Here is a 15,228-nt window from a genome sequence, read left to right as displayed (position 1 = left end):
TTCTTTAGGAGTGCAGTGAAGTAAAAGTAGTCAATATGAATAGTGAAGTACAGATACCCAAAACGACTTAAGTACTTTACACCACTGTAAAATACGATATACAAACAACATAAGTTTGACTAGTCAAATATACTATGCTTTATTTATACTATTGTCAATCGCTGTCCGAGGTCCTGATTCCTGACCCTCTCCTGGCTTCATCTACAATCGGCGTGGCAAGATGGTCGATTGACCGCTCTAACAATCGAGATCAGGTGGGAACATTCTAGCCAATGACAGTGCAGAGACCCGTGTGAACTGGCACAACCGATAAAAATAAATAATCGTCGCAATGTCACGTGCAGGACACATCAGTACACTCTTAACTTAAGTATTATGAAACGTATATTTGATAAAATAAGCCTCACCTATCAAAATAGCAATTCACTTGTATCTTCACTAGATTCGACGCTCATTGCTTCCCCTCCATACAAAACTCCTCACGTGGTCTGCTTAAACGCTTATTTTCACGCGGACATATTTTGGGCGGAGTCGCCTCTGGTTAACCAACTTCTGCTCCCCCTTCGTTTTCTCTTAGGATGGCCCACAAGTGTAGAGATTTATCCGACAACCAATCATGTACTTCTCACTGTGGGGCATTGGGAAGACAATGATAGAGGCCTCTAAGCGGCCCAAAATATATATTCGGATGGGAAGTGCCATTGAGGGCTTCCACCATTGAAATGAAGTCAACTGGGTGTGACTTACAACTTAATTGAATGATCCCGCCTGATGACTCTGTTAGCCTCATGCCCAACCGGGTCATCAGGACGGATCAGCCAATCATGAAGAAAATGTACTACTTCAAAATTGAGATTGACAGCATCGGCAGGGCAGGCAGACGCTATAATGGCACAGATACAAATATGAGTCCTATCTAGCTTTATGGGCGAGACAATAGTTGCAAAGTCAAAGAGTAATTTGCATGGTTTGAGTCGAGTTTTCTGTGAAAAATAGCATAGGCGGCGTTTAAACAAGCCCAATCTCTCTTTACTCCCGTGACGTTTTATTCTCTGCTGGCCTGCGCCGCTCAATTCGCCGGTAGTGGGATACCTCCTTGCGCAGATCTGGGGAAGAAAATGCTCGAACTGGTAGATGGGTGCTCGTGTGGCTTTTCTACGACGCAATTGTTCACATTACCTTGGTGAGTGTGTGATGTGAGTGAGAAGGCGTTGTCAATATAGAAAGTTAATTTGCAGCTCTTATTTTACTTTTTCTACTGTTTGTTCATACAGGAAGGACCCTTTGTTTACATGTCACTTGTTGTTTTTGAACTTTAACCTGTGCAACGTAAAAAAATAAAAAAGGATTAAACAAAATTATTTATAGTACTGTATTGAACTTTTTTTTATGCAAAATATAAATTAAATTAACAATGGTGCCTGTGTTTGAGATGTGCTTTGGAGCCTGGTTGTGGGGAGACATAGTATTAAAATGCTCACATTAAACTGAATAATATACAGGAATGGAATATCAATCACTGTTAGTGCTGGAGTAGAACAAAAACGTGCACCCTCTGGCCCTGGGGTCCCCCAGGAATCTATTGAGATACTGCTCTAACAGATATCCTGTCCATGTAGGGAAGGAGTATGGAAAGGCAGATGAGCGCTGGCTCCACTCTGACCCCACCATCGTCTCCCTGGAGCTGCTGACGGTGGTCCTGGACGGCATCCTGGCGCTGGTGCTTGTCTATGCCATCGTCAAGGACAAACACTACAGGTAGGAACACTGGTACTAAATATGCTTCATTGTCAAGCTTTTCTCATGCTTTATGCCATTCATTTCTGTATTGGTACCATATTTCTTTATAGAGAACACATTCAGAATTGTCCCATTACACAAACAAGTGTTTACATTCCCTTAGCAAGTCACAATTTACATTTTTATAGTGTCTGTCTTAAGCATGTGATGTGCTGAATGACCTATTACCATATACATAGGTGTAATGTGTATTTGGAAAGTATTCAGACCCCTTTTGTTACAGCCTTATTCTAAAATTGATTAAATTCTGTTTCCCCCTCAATCTACAAACAATACCCATAATGACAAAGCGAAAACAGGACAAACATTTTTTAAACATTTAATAAATATTAAAAGATACCTTATTTACGTAAGGATTTTTTGCTATGAGACTCGAAATTGAGCTCCGGGGGCATCCTGCTTCCATTGATCATCCTTGATGTTTCTATAACTTGATTAGAGTCCACTTGTGGTAAATTCAATAGATTGGACATGATTTGGAAAGGCACACACCTGTCTATGTCCCACAGTTGACAGTGCATGTCGGAGCAAAAACCAAGCCATGAGGTCGAAGGAATTGTCCGAAGAGCTCCGAGACAGGATTGTGTCAAGGGACAGATCTGGGGAAGGGTACCAAACATTTTCTGCAGTGTTTAAGGTTGCCAAGAACACAGTGGCCTCCATCATTCTTAAATGGAAGAAGTTTGGAACCACCAAGACTCTTCCTAGAGCTGGCCCGCCCATCCAAACTGAGCAATCAGGGAGAATGGCCTTGGTCGTGGAGGTGACCAAGAACCCGATGGTCACTCTGACAGAGCTCCAGAGTTCCTCTGTGGAGATGGGAGAACCTTCCAGAAGGACAACCATCTCTGCAGCACTCCTCCAATCAGGCTTTTATGGTAGAGTGGCCAGACAGAAGCCACTCCTCAGTAAATGGCAGCCCGCTTGGAGTTTGCCAAAAGGCACCTAAAGACGATCAGACCATGAGAAAGAAGATTCTCTGGTCTGATGAAATCAAGATTGAACTCTTTTTCCTGAATGCCAAGCGTCTGAATACTTTCCTAATGCACTGTACATGGAAAATATAGCCTGGGCGCAAGTTGGTTATCAGCCTAAGTAAACTTGTCATCGTTTTGAATCTCAACGGTCAACGTGTGTTTTTAGCTTGTCTTGTTGTTGCACAGTCTGGCCCCCCGGGTGAATAGTTCTCCATGTTTGTTTTCAGGCACTTTGTCTAGATCACGTTGTGTGTGTGAGTTGTACGGAGGCTGGATGACCTTCTGCCCAGACTGGCTGGCAGGCAGCCCCAACCTCAACACAGACCACTGGCTCTACTTATGTATCTACCTGGTCTTCTTCAGTGGGGTGTGGGTGGTGGTGCCTGGACTGCTGCTGTGGCAGTCATGGCTGTCACTCAAACGACTTCACCCCTCCTACCAAGCCCCGAAGAAGCAGAAATAGACATTATTTTGTATGTACATAATAGGCATTAGCATGCCCACTACACAGAAAAGCCTGGCTACACACAAATAATAATGCCATTTACATTAGGTTTAGCATGTTTTATTAGTTTATCATTAATATAAATAAAGTTATGTATCTGCAAACAAAATATTATTTTCCCTAGCCATCTTTCCCCACATCTCCACAGTGTAACAATACTCTCCAGTCTCCCTTAGCAGGCACATTTAACTGCTGTGATATGTGTTAAATCTCAACCATGTTGATAGCACAATCAAAATACCCAAATATGGATCCTGCGCTTAGTTCATCATTGGATTGAGAATCCTGGCTCTTTGTTCCGTTATAATCTGCATTTCAAATGGCACCCTATTCCCTTTATAGTGCACTACTTTTGAGGTACTTTCATATTGTTCTAGTTTAAGGTAGTGCACTATATAGTCAGTATCTCCGACTTGTCAAGTGTCTCTCACACAGTGATATCTCTACTGACGTGTCTCCTCTCAGCTCTTCTTGATGAGTTTGGCCACAGAGAGGAAGGCTTGCTGGAGCCCCATTCCCTTCAGGCCGCTGCATGCCTGGATCTGCCAGGCTCGGTCTTTGTAGCTGGGCAGCTCCAGCTGGTTGGACACCTCTCTGATGTTCATGGTGTTGGGGAGGTCCTTCTTGTTAGCCAGCACCATCAGAGGTATTCCCTTCATGTTGTCGTCGGACAGGACATTCTTCAGAGCCTTCTGAGCGTCCCCTATACTGGCCCGGTCACTACTGTCCACCACGAACACCATAGCCTTACAGCCCTCCAGGTAGTACCTGCCAATTATAGAACTAGGGTAGTGTCTAGCTAATGATATTGCAATTTTAGCAAGTCATTAGTTGAGGATAAAAGGTTATTCTATTCCAGTACTCTACCATCCTGATCATGGGACCGGAGACAGAATGTGCATTTATTTGTTCTAGACTTGAACTGTCACACCTGATTAAACTACACTGAACAAAAATATAAAATTAACATGTAGTCTTGGTCCCATGTTTCATGAGCTGAAATATAAGATCCCATACATTTTCCATATGCACAAAAAGCCTGATCTCATTTTGTGCACAAATTTGTTTATATCCCTGTTAGTGAGCATTTCTTTGCCAAGATAATCCATCCAGCTGACAGGTGTGGAATATCAAGAAGCTGATTAAACAGCATGATCATTACACAGGTGCACCTTGTGCTGGGGACAATAAGGCCACTAAAATGTGCAGTTGTCACAACAAAATTCCACAGATGTCAAGTTGAGGAAGCATGAAATTGGCATGCTAACTGCATAAATGTCCACCAGAGCTGTTGCCAGAGTATTGAATGTTCATTTCTCTACTATAAGCTTCCTCCAATGTCATTTTAGAGAAATTGCGTCCAACTGGCCTCACAACCGCAGACCACGTATAACCCCGCCAGCCCAGGACCTCCACATCCGGCTTCACCTACGGGATCGTCTGAGACCAGCCACCCATAAAGCCCTTTTGTGCAGGGAAAAACATTATTCTGATTGGCTGGGCCTGGCTCCACAGTGGATGGGCCTATGCCCTCGCAGGCCCACACCCCTGCCTAGTCATGTGAAATGCATAGATTAGGGCCTATTTAATTCAATTGACTGATTTACTGTGACTCAGTAAAATGGTTAATTGTTTATATTTTTTGTTCAGTCTAATAGCAGGCATTATGATTAGTGGAATGAGATGTGTTCCTAGTACTGGGCTAAAACAGAAATAGAATAGCACAGAACCAACAACTCACCTCCAGTTGGCCCTCATCTCCCCCTGTCCGCCCACATCCCACACGGTCAAGGCCGTTTTCTTGTTCAGATCCAGGGTCGCCACGTTGAAGCCCACGGTGGGGGAAGTATCCATCACCAACCCTGTCTTGAGCCTGAAGAGCAGGGTGGACTTCCCAGATGAGCCCAGGCCCATCAGAATAACCGTGGGAGTCCTCTTGATGTACATCTTGGATAGAAGCAGCCCCATGACAGCCACACTTGGCTAGGCAAAGCAGGGTCTGAGGTAGAAGGTAACGAGGAAGTACGGCAGTCCCACCTCTGCTTCTGAACAATGTTAGTTTGTTGGGTCTTCCTCGGTAGTCTCTGATTTGCATCAACAAAAGGAGATTCGGTGATATGTGCAACCAGTGGCTCTTCTCTATTTAAATAGTTTTTGTATTTTTGTCTGGGAGTAGGCGTGAAAGCGTCAGGTGTGCTCACTTGCTGCTGCCCACCGGTGACTCACTCAACGTGAATAAAACTGAGTTTGAGTTTCAGAATAGAAACATGGCGGTCACATGAGAACCAGTCTTTTCACATTCTTCTTTTAAAGGCTGTACCAACAGGCTTTCTCAGTTTGTCTATACTCAAAATGCATCCTCCCTCATTGCGCAGATCTAGGGTTTGATTGGTGAAAGCAGTGGGGTGATTATTACCGCAAGGGAGGAAAGTATGTTTATTATTTTAATTGGGCCTATGTTTAAAAAAAAACAAAAATTAAACACCAGAGAGCTGAAAACTTATTCTTAATTCCCATTTCTTGCGTTAGGAGTTGGCAAGAGAACAATAGACTGGCACCCAGGCTAGGCGTATGTGTCCTAAAATCTTCTGAACCGTGGACTCTGTCCACCGTGTCCGCCGATGACGTAAACCAAGCGCACCTCTCTTAGCCCATGACGTCAGTGTGTCCATCTGGACCAACGATCTGGACTGGGGATCGAGCGCAAACCTATCGCTTAACTCAAAGCTGCTGCCTAGTACATTTGGCATCCTTACATCAGCGACGACAACAACAACGAAGTGACAGCTTTATTCTGGTAATCGTGCTTTCAAAACATATTTACTTGAGGTAGGTTTATTAATAGTCGAGCGGTTAAATGTGTCTTTCTTGTTTCTCTCCTCAGTTTTCTTGATGATATGGAGCGATGCTTTAGGTACAGTAACGTTACAGCTTGCTAGCTATTAGTCAGCGCTGAATCTAGCCAGCTAGGTGCTGGGCTGGCTTGCTTTGTAGATAGCCAGCGAACGGTAAACAGCCATGGGTGCAGCCTTCAACGTAGTGCATCGCTAGCTTGGCCAGTCACTGTTATGTGAACGTTACCATGTCGCAAGCTAGTTTGCTACCTGGCAGAAGGTACGCTAACTACTGTTAGCCAGCTAGGAGGCTAATGGATGCCGCATCTGTTGTTGCTGAGATTCACGATTGTAATCCCAATGGTCAACAGAGTGCCTGGCCAGAGATGCGTTGTCTCTGCAGTACTTACGTAGTTAGCTAACGTTACCTAGCTAGTCATCCAATTGTTTAACCAACTGTATGGGACAGTTAAAAGATCTGGATGGGAACGTTTGCCAAATAAAGTAGCCATTCCATCTCCATCTGCATGTTGTCTGTATGGCCCAATACTATTTAAAACCATGTCGATATCATCGTGAGCATCCAGCGATGGCATTATAAAGTCCTGAAGTCATGTCTAACTTACTGCACAAGACTTTGAGCAATTATTAACATATTTATGAATACCGTCATTGAAACCAGGGTGCCTGAGGTTTAGACTAAGACACAGTGTTTTGTACGTGTCTGTCTTTGATGGTTGTCTTGTAACAGTGTTAGCGGGGACAGCGGTGGCCTCACAGCCCCTGCTTCTCCCTCCCCTGTGCCCCCCGTCCTCACCCCGACCCCCCCACCGCGGAGAGCCAGAGTGAGGTACCCAGCCATGGTGGACGTGGGGAAGTGGCCCCTCTTCACCCTGCTGGGGGCTCAGGAGGTCTCCCGCATCAGGCAGGCCTGTGTCTTCGGAACCTCAGCCAACGAAGCCATCTACATCACCCAGGACGATGAGGTGAGACTGGGGGTGTCTCGATTGTATAGAATAACTTTATAGTTTTTATGTAGTGCAGACGTCTCTGGAAAGCAGTGGAAATGGTTACTGAGTGGAGTTTCTTGGTTAAATAAATATAATTACATGTAGTGGCATCCTCTCCCTGCCTTCTCCTCTTCATCTTTGTCGCTGATCTCCCTGTAGGTGTTTGTGTTTGGGCTGAACTGCAGTAACTGTCTGGGGACAGGAGACAGTCAGAGCACCATGGTCCCTAAGAAACTAGACTTCCTCCGAGGCAAGAAGGTGGTCAGTCTCAGCTATGGCAGTGGACCACACGTCTTACTGGCCACAGAAGGTATGCTGCCCACTTGCCGTACCTGTTTTTACCACCACCAAATGGCTACGTTGACATGTTACTAGAACTTTACCAAAAGCCAGTATAATTGTCATAGTGCAGCTTACTTAAATAGCACCGTGTTACTTTGGTGTGTTTGTCTCCCAGGGGGAGAGTTGTTTGCCTGGGGGCACAATGGATACAGCCAGCTGGGCAACGGGACCACCAATCAGGGGGTGTCACCCATCCTGGTTTCAACCAACCTGCAGAACAAGAAAATAACACAAGTGGCCTGTGGGTCCCATCACTCTCTGGCCCTGACACACGATGGAGAGGTGAGGGGATAGAAGGGGGGAAATACTTGTTTAAGTCCTTTTACATGCACTTGTAACCCTGAAATAAGCCTGTTTCAAGATGTTAGCATCTTAATGCTACTGCTACAGTGCTACTGCTAGGTACATCATGTTCAAGAGAATAAAAACACTGTTGGTGAACGTGAGTGGTGTATTGGTGGAGGTCGTGTGTAGCCTGTCAGTGTGTGGAGTGGACCAGGGCTGATCAGTAGTCACTTGTCTTGGCTGTCTGTCTCTTTAAGTGGTTTATGTTTGTCCCAGCAGCAGGTTAGGAAGGTATTATCTCAGTTCACTGTGTCCAGGCGGGCTGCATCTAACCCAGGAACACTGGCCTGGTCTCACACACGATCTGTTCACTGTGTCCAGGAGGGCTGCATCTAACCCAGGAACACTGGCCTGGTCTCACACACGATCTGTTCACTGTGTCCAGGAGGGCTGCATCTAACCCAGGAACACTGGCCTGGTCTCACACACGATCTGTTCACTGTGTCCAGGAGGGCTGCATCTAACCCAGGAACACTGGCCTGGTCTCACACACGATCTGTTCACTGTGTCCAGGCGGGCTGCATCTAACCCAGGAACACTGGCCTGGTCTCACACACGATCTGTTCACTGTGTCCAGGAGGGCTGCATCTAACCCAGGAACACTGGCCTGGTCTCACACACGATTGAAGGGTTGATGTAGAAATGACTAATGATTTCCAAAAGTAGCCCTAAATATCTGTCTTGGATGTGTTGAAATATATGTTACTCAGCACTGTAAAGGGAGAGTTAGAACATGACCTAATATCATGGTTACCTAGGATCACTGGTCACGAGGTGTGATTGTGTGTACAGGGTTGACAGTCGGTGTGTATATGATTGTATCTGCTAGGTGTTTGCGTGGGGTTACAACAACTGTGGCCAGGTGGGTTCAGGTGCCACAGCCAACCAGCCAACCCCCCGCAGGGTGACCAACTGCCTGCAGGGTAAAGTGGTGATGGGCATCGCCTGTGGACAGACCTCCTCTATGGCCGTGCTCGACAACGGGGAGGTGAGAGACCAAGCCCTTGGGAGGGATGGGTTTATATTAGATAGTTCCCTCCGGTCCAGTGAAAGTCAAAGCAAAATGTTGTATAGCACCATATACATAAAGGAAGATATTGCTGACTACCGTGGCCTGTGTGTTGCAGGTGTTTGGCTGGGGCTACAACGGGAATGGCCAGCTGGGAGTGGGCAACAACGGTAACCAGCTGACCCCCTGTCGCCTGGCAGCCCTCCAGGGTCTCTGTGTACTACAGGTAAGACTGGACACTAGTGTACACTACTACCACCTGTATGTCTCTGTCTGAATCGTCTACTTCAACTCATACTCATACGAAACAGAATTGAGCCCAGAGCCTTGTTTCTGTCCACTCCCACTGTGTAAAACCCTTAAGGACTTGTCTTCCAGATCGCGTCAGGCTACGCCCACTCCCTGGCTCTAACAGACGAGGGCCTGCTGTATGCCTGGGGGGCGAACACCTACGGACAGCTGGGTACTGGCAACAAGAGCAACCAGCTCAGTCCTGTACACATCATGGCTGAGAAGGAGAGGTAAGGGAGAGAACACACTCACAGGATTGAGATGTAGCTCTGGTGGCTGCTACAGTCCACTAAAAGCCCCAGTTGATACTGTCATCTTTCAGAGACCCATGGTTAGTTCTCTTTTCTTTTTGTCTTCTCTGTTGTATTCCATCCAGTGTGGGTCCATATGGTAACACTGCATAGTCCAAACATTGGCTCACACACCAGATCTGGAATAATCGCTCTCTCTGAGTTTACATTGTCCCTGTCACAATGAAGCAAAACTGGAGAGAGGGGGCCATTATGTTGTGGGCTGGGGTACAAATGGTTTTGACACTTGACAAGCATGAACTTTTCACTGAAAACATGCAAACCAGTTATTGGGATTTAATTCGGAATAGATCGTGGACATTTGTCATGTTCATTTCTATCTCTGAACGTTGTGTAACATGTCATAACACTCTTGAATGAACCTCAGGTTGGCCTTGAGATCAAGCTACAAGACAGAGGGCACAATAAAACCAACAACCTTCTGTGTCCATGGAATACGGTCATGGCTAGACGGGATACAGTTTGTTAAATTGACGTCAAAAGTATAATATTTTTGCATTTTAGCTAATCCTAACCTAATTCTCCTAACCTGCTGGATAAGTTCTCCTAACCTGCTACGAAAAATAAATTCTGGCATAAACTTCACCGTTGGCACTATCCATTGGGGCAGGTAGCATTCTCCTGGCATCCTCCAAACCCAGATTAATCCGTCGGACTGCCAGATGGTGAAGCGTGATTCATCACTCCAGAGAATGCGTTTCCACTGCTCCAGAGTCTAATGACGCTCCAGCTGACGCTTGGCATTGCGCATGGTGATCTTAGGCATGTGTGTGGCTGTTCGGCCATGGAAACCCATTTCAGGAAGCTCCTGATGAACCGTTATTGTGCTGATGTTGCATCCAGAGGCAGTTTGGAACTCGGTAGTGAGGACAGATGATTTTTACGCGCTACACGCTTCAGCACTCGGCAGTCCCATTCTGTGAGCTTGTGTGGCCTACCACTTTGCAGCTGAGCCGTTGTTGCTCCTAGACGTTTCCACTTCACAATAATAACAGCACTTACAGTTGACTTGGGCAGCTCTAGCAGTGCAGAAATTTGACGAATTGACTTGTTGGAAAGGTGGCGTCCTATGACAGTGCCAAGGTTGAAAGTCACGGAGCTCTTCAGTAAGGCCATTCTACTGCCAATGTTGGTCTATGGAGTTTGCGTGGCTGTGTGCTCGATTTTTTTATACACCTGTCAGCAACAGGTGTGGCTGAAATGGCCAAATCCACTAATTCGAAGGGGTGTCCACATACTTTAGTACATGTAGTGTATATCCTATCTAGTTAAATTCATGGAACACCAGCGACTTCAGCAGTGTCCTGTCATTCTTCCTTCTCTTTTTGTGTTTCCTGTCTTCGTCTTAAAGGGGAGAGGGAGAGTGGCCCGCCGTAGGCAGCAAAAGAACAAGGGAAAACACTGAAGAGGCGTGGCACAGAGAGACAGAGTAGGGAGACGTGTAAAGAAACAATGCACTCAAGAATCACAGAATTTCCTACAGCGGTCAAAAGTCACAGGAGAGTACCGTTACTTGGTAGAGTGTGTGTGTGTGTAACACACTCCTCCCCTTCCCCCAGCAGGATAGTGGAGATCGCGGCGTGCCACTCCACACACACATCTGCCTGTAAGACCCAGAGCGGCCAGGTGTACATGTGGGGCCAGTGTAGGGGTCAGTCCATCGTGCTGCCACACCTCACACACTTCTCCTGCACTGACGACGTCTTCGCCTGCTTCGCTACGCCGTCTGTCATGTGGAGGCTACTCTCCATGGGTGAGTTAATGTGATCATTTATTAAATGGTATTTAAAGGTAACTTATGTTTTTTTCCTTCTTTTTCTGACCTCTAAGTAGAAGGTTCCCCTAACCAATGGTCTAGGATTACCCTCTCACACACACACACACACACACACACACCATGATTCCCAGCTAAGGCGTTGTGTTCTGTCGTAGAGTATGATGACTTCCTGACTGTGGCCCAGTCTCTGAGGAAAGAGTTCGACAGCCCTGAGACGGCCGACCTCAAGTTCAGCGTGGACGGGAAATACATCCACGTACATAAGGCCGTGCTCAAAATCCGGTATGTGAATTTTAATTAAAATATATTTTTTTTAACTGCTGAAGCAAGCACACATTTTCTTTAAGAAATGTCGCTTTTCTAGTTTTAGCCTTTCCAATAGGACCAAGCAGGTACAATAAAACCTGTCTATAGACATAACACGACAACATAAGTGTCCATCATTGTTTCTGTCAGGTGCGAACACTTCCGCTCCATGTTCCAGTCCCACTGGACAGAGGACACGAAGGAGGTGATTGAGATCGACCAGTTCTCCTACCCCGTCTACCGCTCCTTCTTGGAGTTCCTCTACACTGACAACGTAGACCTGCCCCCAGAGGACGCCATCGGTGAGTTGGACTGAACCAGGAATCCTGTTTAGGATCCATTCGGGGCCCCAGACTCAAAACAAATGACTTTATTGAGTTAAAGTCCATCCGTAGGAAAGCCGCTGTGTGTCTCTGTTTCAGGCCTGTTGGACCTGGCCACATCCTACTGTGAGAACCGTCTGAAACGTCTGTGTCAACACATCATCAAGAGAGGCATCACCGTGGAGAACGCCTTCTCTCTGCTCTCTGCCGCCGTGCGATACGACGCTGAGGTGAGACACACTGTGACAGAGTGTCACTAATAAGGGTTAACCACTCAGATGCTTACTGGTTACCACAAGCTTCTTGAGGCTGCCTTATACGAGAGATGTTAGCCATGTCATTATGGACATATTAGTCAGATGACCTCGTATACCATCTTATACCTATTTAGGTACTCTATACCAGGGGTAGGCAACGAGATTCAGCCGCGGGCCGATTTTTGATGCGTAGCAGATGGTCGGAGTGCTGGAACATAATTATAATAAGTTGTACTCTAAAAATTGGATACAACTAAGCCCCAAAATATATTTTATTTAAAAATAACAAAGATACCTTGATTACCTTACATTAAACTGTTTTTTTTTCTGAATTCCTGGTGACTTTAGTCTTTTCTGACCCAAAACTAAGGGGGCCCCAAAAAAATCACTCGGGGGGCCGGTTTTGGCCCACGGGCCGCTTGTTGCTGACCTGCTGTATACTGTACCCGTGTTCATACTGTGACTGGATGTGATCGCTCCCCTGTAGGACCTGGAGGAGTTCTGCTTCAAGTTCTGTGTGAACCACCTGACAGAGGTGACCCAGACTGCAGCCTTCTGGCAGATCGATGGCAACATGCTCAAAGAGTTCATCTGCAGAGCCAGCCGCTGTGGGGCCTTCAAAAACTGACTGACCACTAACCAGCCCCGGGAAGGAAGGAAGGAGGCGAGGAAAGGGCTAGCATGAACTGGTTTGGCTTGACACTACTTGGCCATGGTAGAAAGGACAAAGAAAGAAATGGTATTAACATGGAAACGGCTAGCTTGAACCGGATCTCTAAATTGCCATATTATTAATCCATTGAGACAATGTCTGGTGAGGTCATCTGGTGACTATGGCTCACCTCCAGTTACACAGCCAAAGAAGCCAAATCCAATCCCTGCCTATGCACCTAATATTCCACACGGACAGGTGGCACTGTGGGGAGGAAGTTCCTTTACCAGTCAAAACGGTGACATCAGAGTTCATTGTCTGTCACTGCATGTTTACAAACCTGCTAAATGGCATCACACTGCTCAGTTGGCGTCAGTTTAATTGGAGGACCATAGATCTAGTTTAAGATGGGGACACTGTTACATGCCTGACAATGTCTGGTGACGGCTGAGGCAGGCGATGGCAGTCAAACCCCCCCCCCCCCGATTTGCAGACTTTTTTTGGGGGATCAACATTGTGTACTTTGCTCTACTGTTGAAGTGTTGGATGTAGCTGGTCAGAAATATACTTTATAGGGTTTATGGTTCAGAGCCTGTGGATGTTTTGAGGAAATGACAGTTTCAATATGAATTGTTAATATGCTGTGTACTGACAAAGTAGAGCGGAGCTTGTCATTAATTCAGGCCCGTTATTTCTTGAGACTTGAGATGAACATGGTGATGCAATGCAACAATGAGCAGGAAGTTGGTTTTCAACTCTTCAGTTCTTTTACCTGACAGAAAACAAAACATTTGGACCATACACAACTTGTTACTCTGTGTGAACTTTTTTATTCTTACAAAAATAGGTATGTACATTTTTTACTATTACTTATTGCATTCCTTTGGTTGAGATTTCCCCCCCCCCCCACCCAAGCATTTCCAATCATTCTGCTGCTTTGAATATTGTTTTCATTACTACATTCTAATTTACTTTGAAGCGAGTGTTTGTACTGAAATTTAAATTCAACGCATTGTATTCTTAGATTATTATTTTTTCAGAAATAATTTGTTGCTCATGTTTATTTTTGCAATTACATTTATTTTTGAAATATTTACAATTATTTAGGATGGAAACAGTTGCTATTGGTGCCACGATTCTCAACATGTTTATTGACTTGCAAGTCATGAGAAGCAACCACTTTGAAATAAACAACTACATTCTTGTACACAATGCTGGATGATGCTTTAGAAATGACTTTATATGTCCTTGTTTTGAACATAAATTCATATGAGCAATGACAGATAATTACAAACATGTCCTTATGCTGCCATCTAGAGGCCATCACATACATTCTCTAATTCTAGAGACACTAGCCTAATGAATACCATTATTATAAACTGGGTGGGTCGAGCCCTGAATGCTGATTTTTATTTAAAAAATATATATATATATATATTTCACCTTTATTTAACCAGGTAAGCCAGTTGAGAACAAGTTATCATTTACAACTGCGACCTGGTCAAGATAAAGCAAAGCAGTGCGGCAAAAAACAACAGTTACACATGGAATAAAGAAAAGTACAGTCAATAACACAATAGAAAAATCTACATACAGTGTGTGCAAATGGAGTAAGGAGGTAATGCAATAAATAGGCCAATAGTAGCCAAGTAATTACAATTTAGCAAATTAACGAGTGATAGATGTGCAAGTAGAAATACTGGTGTGCAAAAGAGCAAAAAAAAAAGTAAATTAAAAATAATATGGGGATGAGGTAGGTAGTTGGATGGGCTATTTACAGATGGGCTATTTACAGATGGGCTGTGTACAGCTGTAGCGATCGGTAAGCTGCTCGGATAGCTGATGTTTAAAGTTAGTGAAGGAGATAAGTCTCCAACTTTAGCGATTTTTGCTATTCGTTCCTGTCATTGGCAGCAGAGAACTGGAAGGAAAGGCGGCCAAATGGGGTGTTGGCTTTGGGGATGACCAGTGAGATATACCTGCTGGAGTGCGTGCTACAGGTGGGAGTTGTTATCTTGACCAGTGAACTGAGATGAGGCGGAGCTTTACCTAGCATAGACTTATAAATGACCTGGAAACAGTGGGTCTGGCGACGAATATGAAGCGAGGGCCAGCCGACTAGAGCATACAGGTCGCAGTGGTAGGTAGTATATGGGGCTTTGGTGACAAAACGGATGGCACTGTGATAGACTGCATCCAGTTTGCTGAGTAGAGTGTTGGAGTGATTGGCTGACAGCAGTGGTATATCAGGCCCCGTACCACAGGTATGACAAAAAAAATGTTTTACTGCGTTTGAATTACGTTGGTAACAAGTTTATAATAGCAATAAGGCACCTTAGGGGTTTGTGATGTATGGCCAATATACCAAGGCCTCCTCGGGCCTTATTGCTTAAGTTTATAACGTCATGAATTAAATGACATTCTAATAATGGAATGCAGATGTAATCTGACAATTGTTTTTTAATTGCAACCAAGAATGTAAAACATTT

General features: G+C 45.1%; 2 protein-coding genes across 7 annotated transcripts; one reads left to right on the top strand and one right to left on the bottom strand.

Moving 5' to 3' along the window:
- Nucleotides 1-8: 8 nt before the first annotated feature.
- Nucleotides 9-13,951, top strand: LOC106575507 (RCC1 and BTB domain-containing protein 1). Of its 6 annotated transcripts, none has more exons than XM_045699033.2 (14): nucleotides 9-1,183; nucleotides 1,620-1,758; nucleotides 6,868-7,102; nucleotides 7,286-7,436; nucleotides 7,584-7,750; nucleotides 8,643-8,801; nucleotides 8,941-9,048; nucleotides 9,201-9,343; nucleotides 10,776-10,853; nucleotides 10,987-11,177; nucleotides 11,357-11,483; nucleotides 11,658-11,809; nucleotides 11,930-12,060; nucleotides 12,575-13,951. In XM_045699033.2, exons 1-14 carry the CDS (start codon nucleotides 1,135-1,137, stop codon nucleotides 12,713-12,715), a joined length of 1,971 nt encoding a protein of 656 aa, XP_045554989.2. In that variant the 5' UTR covers nucleotides 9-1,134; the 3' UTR covers nucleotides 12,716-13,951. The 6 variants fall into 6 exon arrangements, with proteins under 6 accessions (XP_045554989.2, XP_014007507.3, XP_045554991.2 ...); XM_014152032.3 differs by having other exon boundaries at nucleotides 10-1,183; nucleotides 10,984-11,177; XM_045699035.2 differs by lacking the exon at nucleotides 10,776-10,853 and having other exon boundaries at nucleotides 13-1,183.
- On the bottom strand, nucleotides 3,327-5,592 carry LOC106575508 (ADP-ribosylation factor-like protein 11). Its single transcript, XM_014152035.3, has 2 exons — nucleotides 5,024-5,592; nucleotides 3,327-4,050 (listed from the first exon to the last, which is right to left on the bottom strand). The coding sequence occupies exons 1-2, from the start codon at nucleotides 5,248-5,250 to the stop codon at nucleotides 3,744-3,746; spliced, it is 534 nt and encodes a 177-aa protein (XP_014007510.1). The 5' UTR covers nucleotides 5,251-5,592; the 3' UTR covers nucleotides 3,327-3,743.
- Nucleotides 13,952-15,228: the final 1,277 nt, after the last annotated feature.

This window comes from Salmo salar, chromosome 17 (genome assembly GCF_965601325.2).
Source record: "Salmo salar chromosome 17, fSalSal1, whole genome shotgun sequence".
Classification (NCBI taxonomy): domain Eukaryota; kingdom Metazoa; phylum Chordata; class Actinopteri; order Salmoniformes; family Salmonidae; genus Salmo; species Salmo salar.
The sequence above is the reverse complement of the archived record's forward strand: the minus strand, read 5'-3'. Positions and strand labels throughout refer to the sequence as shown.

Coding starts and splice junctions, on each gene's coding strand:
- LOC106575507 (XM_014152032.3), top strand. CDS start 1,135: ATGGGTGCTCGTGTGGCTTTTCTACGACGCAATTGTTCACATTACCTT. Junction 1,759..6,867: donor GTCAAGGACAAACACTACAG/GTAGGAACACTG, acceptor GTCTTGTAACAG/TGTTAGCGGGGACAGCGGTG. Junction 12,061..12,574: donor CCGTGCGATACGACGCTGAG/GTGAGACACACT, acceptor GCTCCCCTGTAG/GACCTGGAGGAGTTCTGCTT.
- LOC106575508 (XM_014152035.3), bottom strand. CDS start 5,250: ATGGGGCTGCTTCTATCCAAGATGTACATCAAGAGGACTCCCACGGTT. Junction 4,051..5,023: donor GAGATGAGGGCCAACTGGAG/GTGAGTTGTTGG, acceptor TATAATTGGCAG/GTACTACCTGGAGGGCTGTA.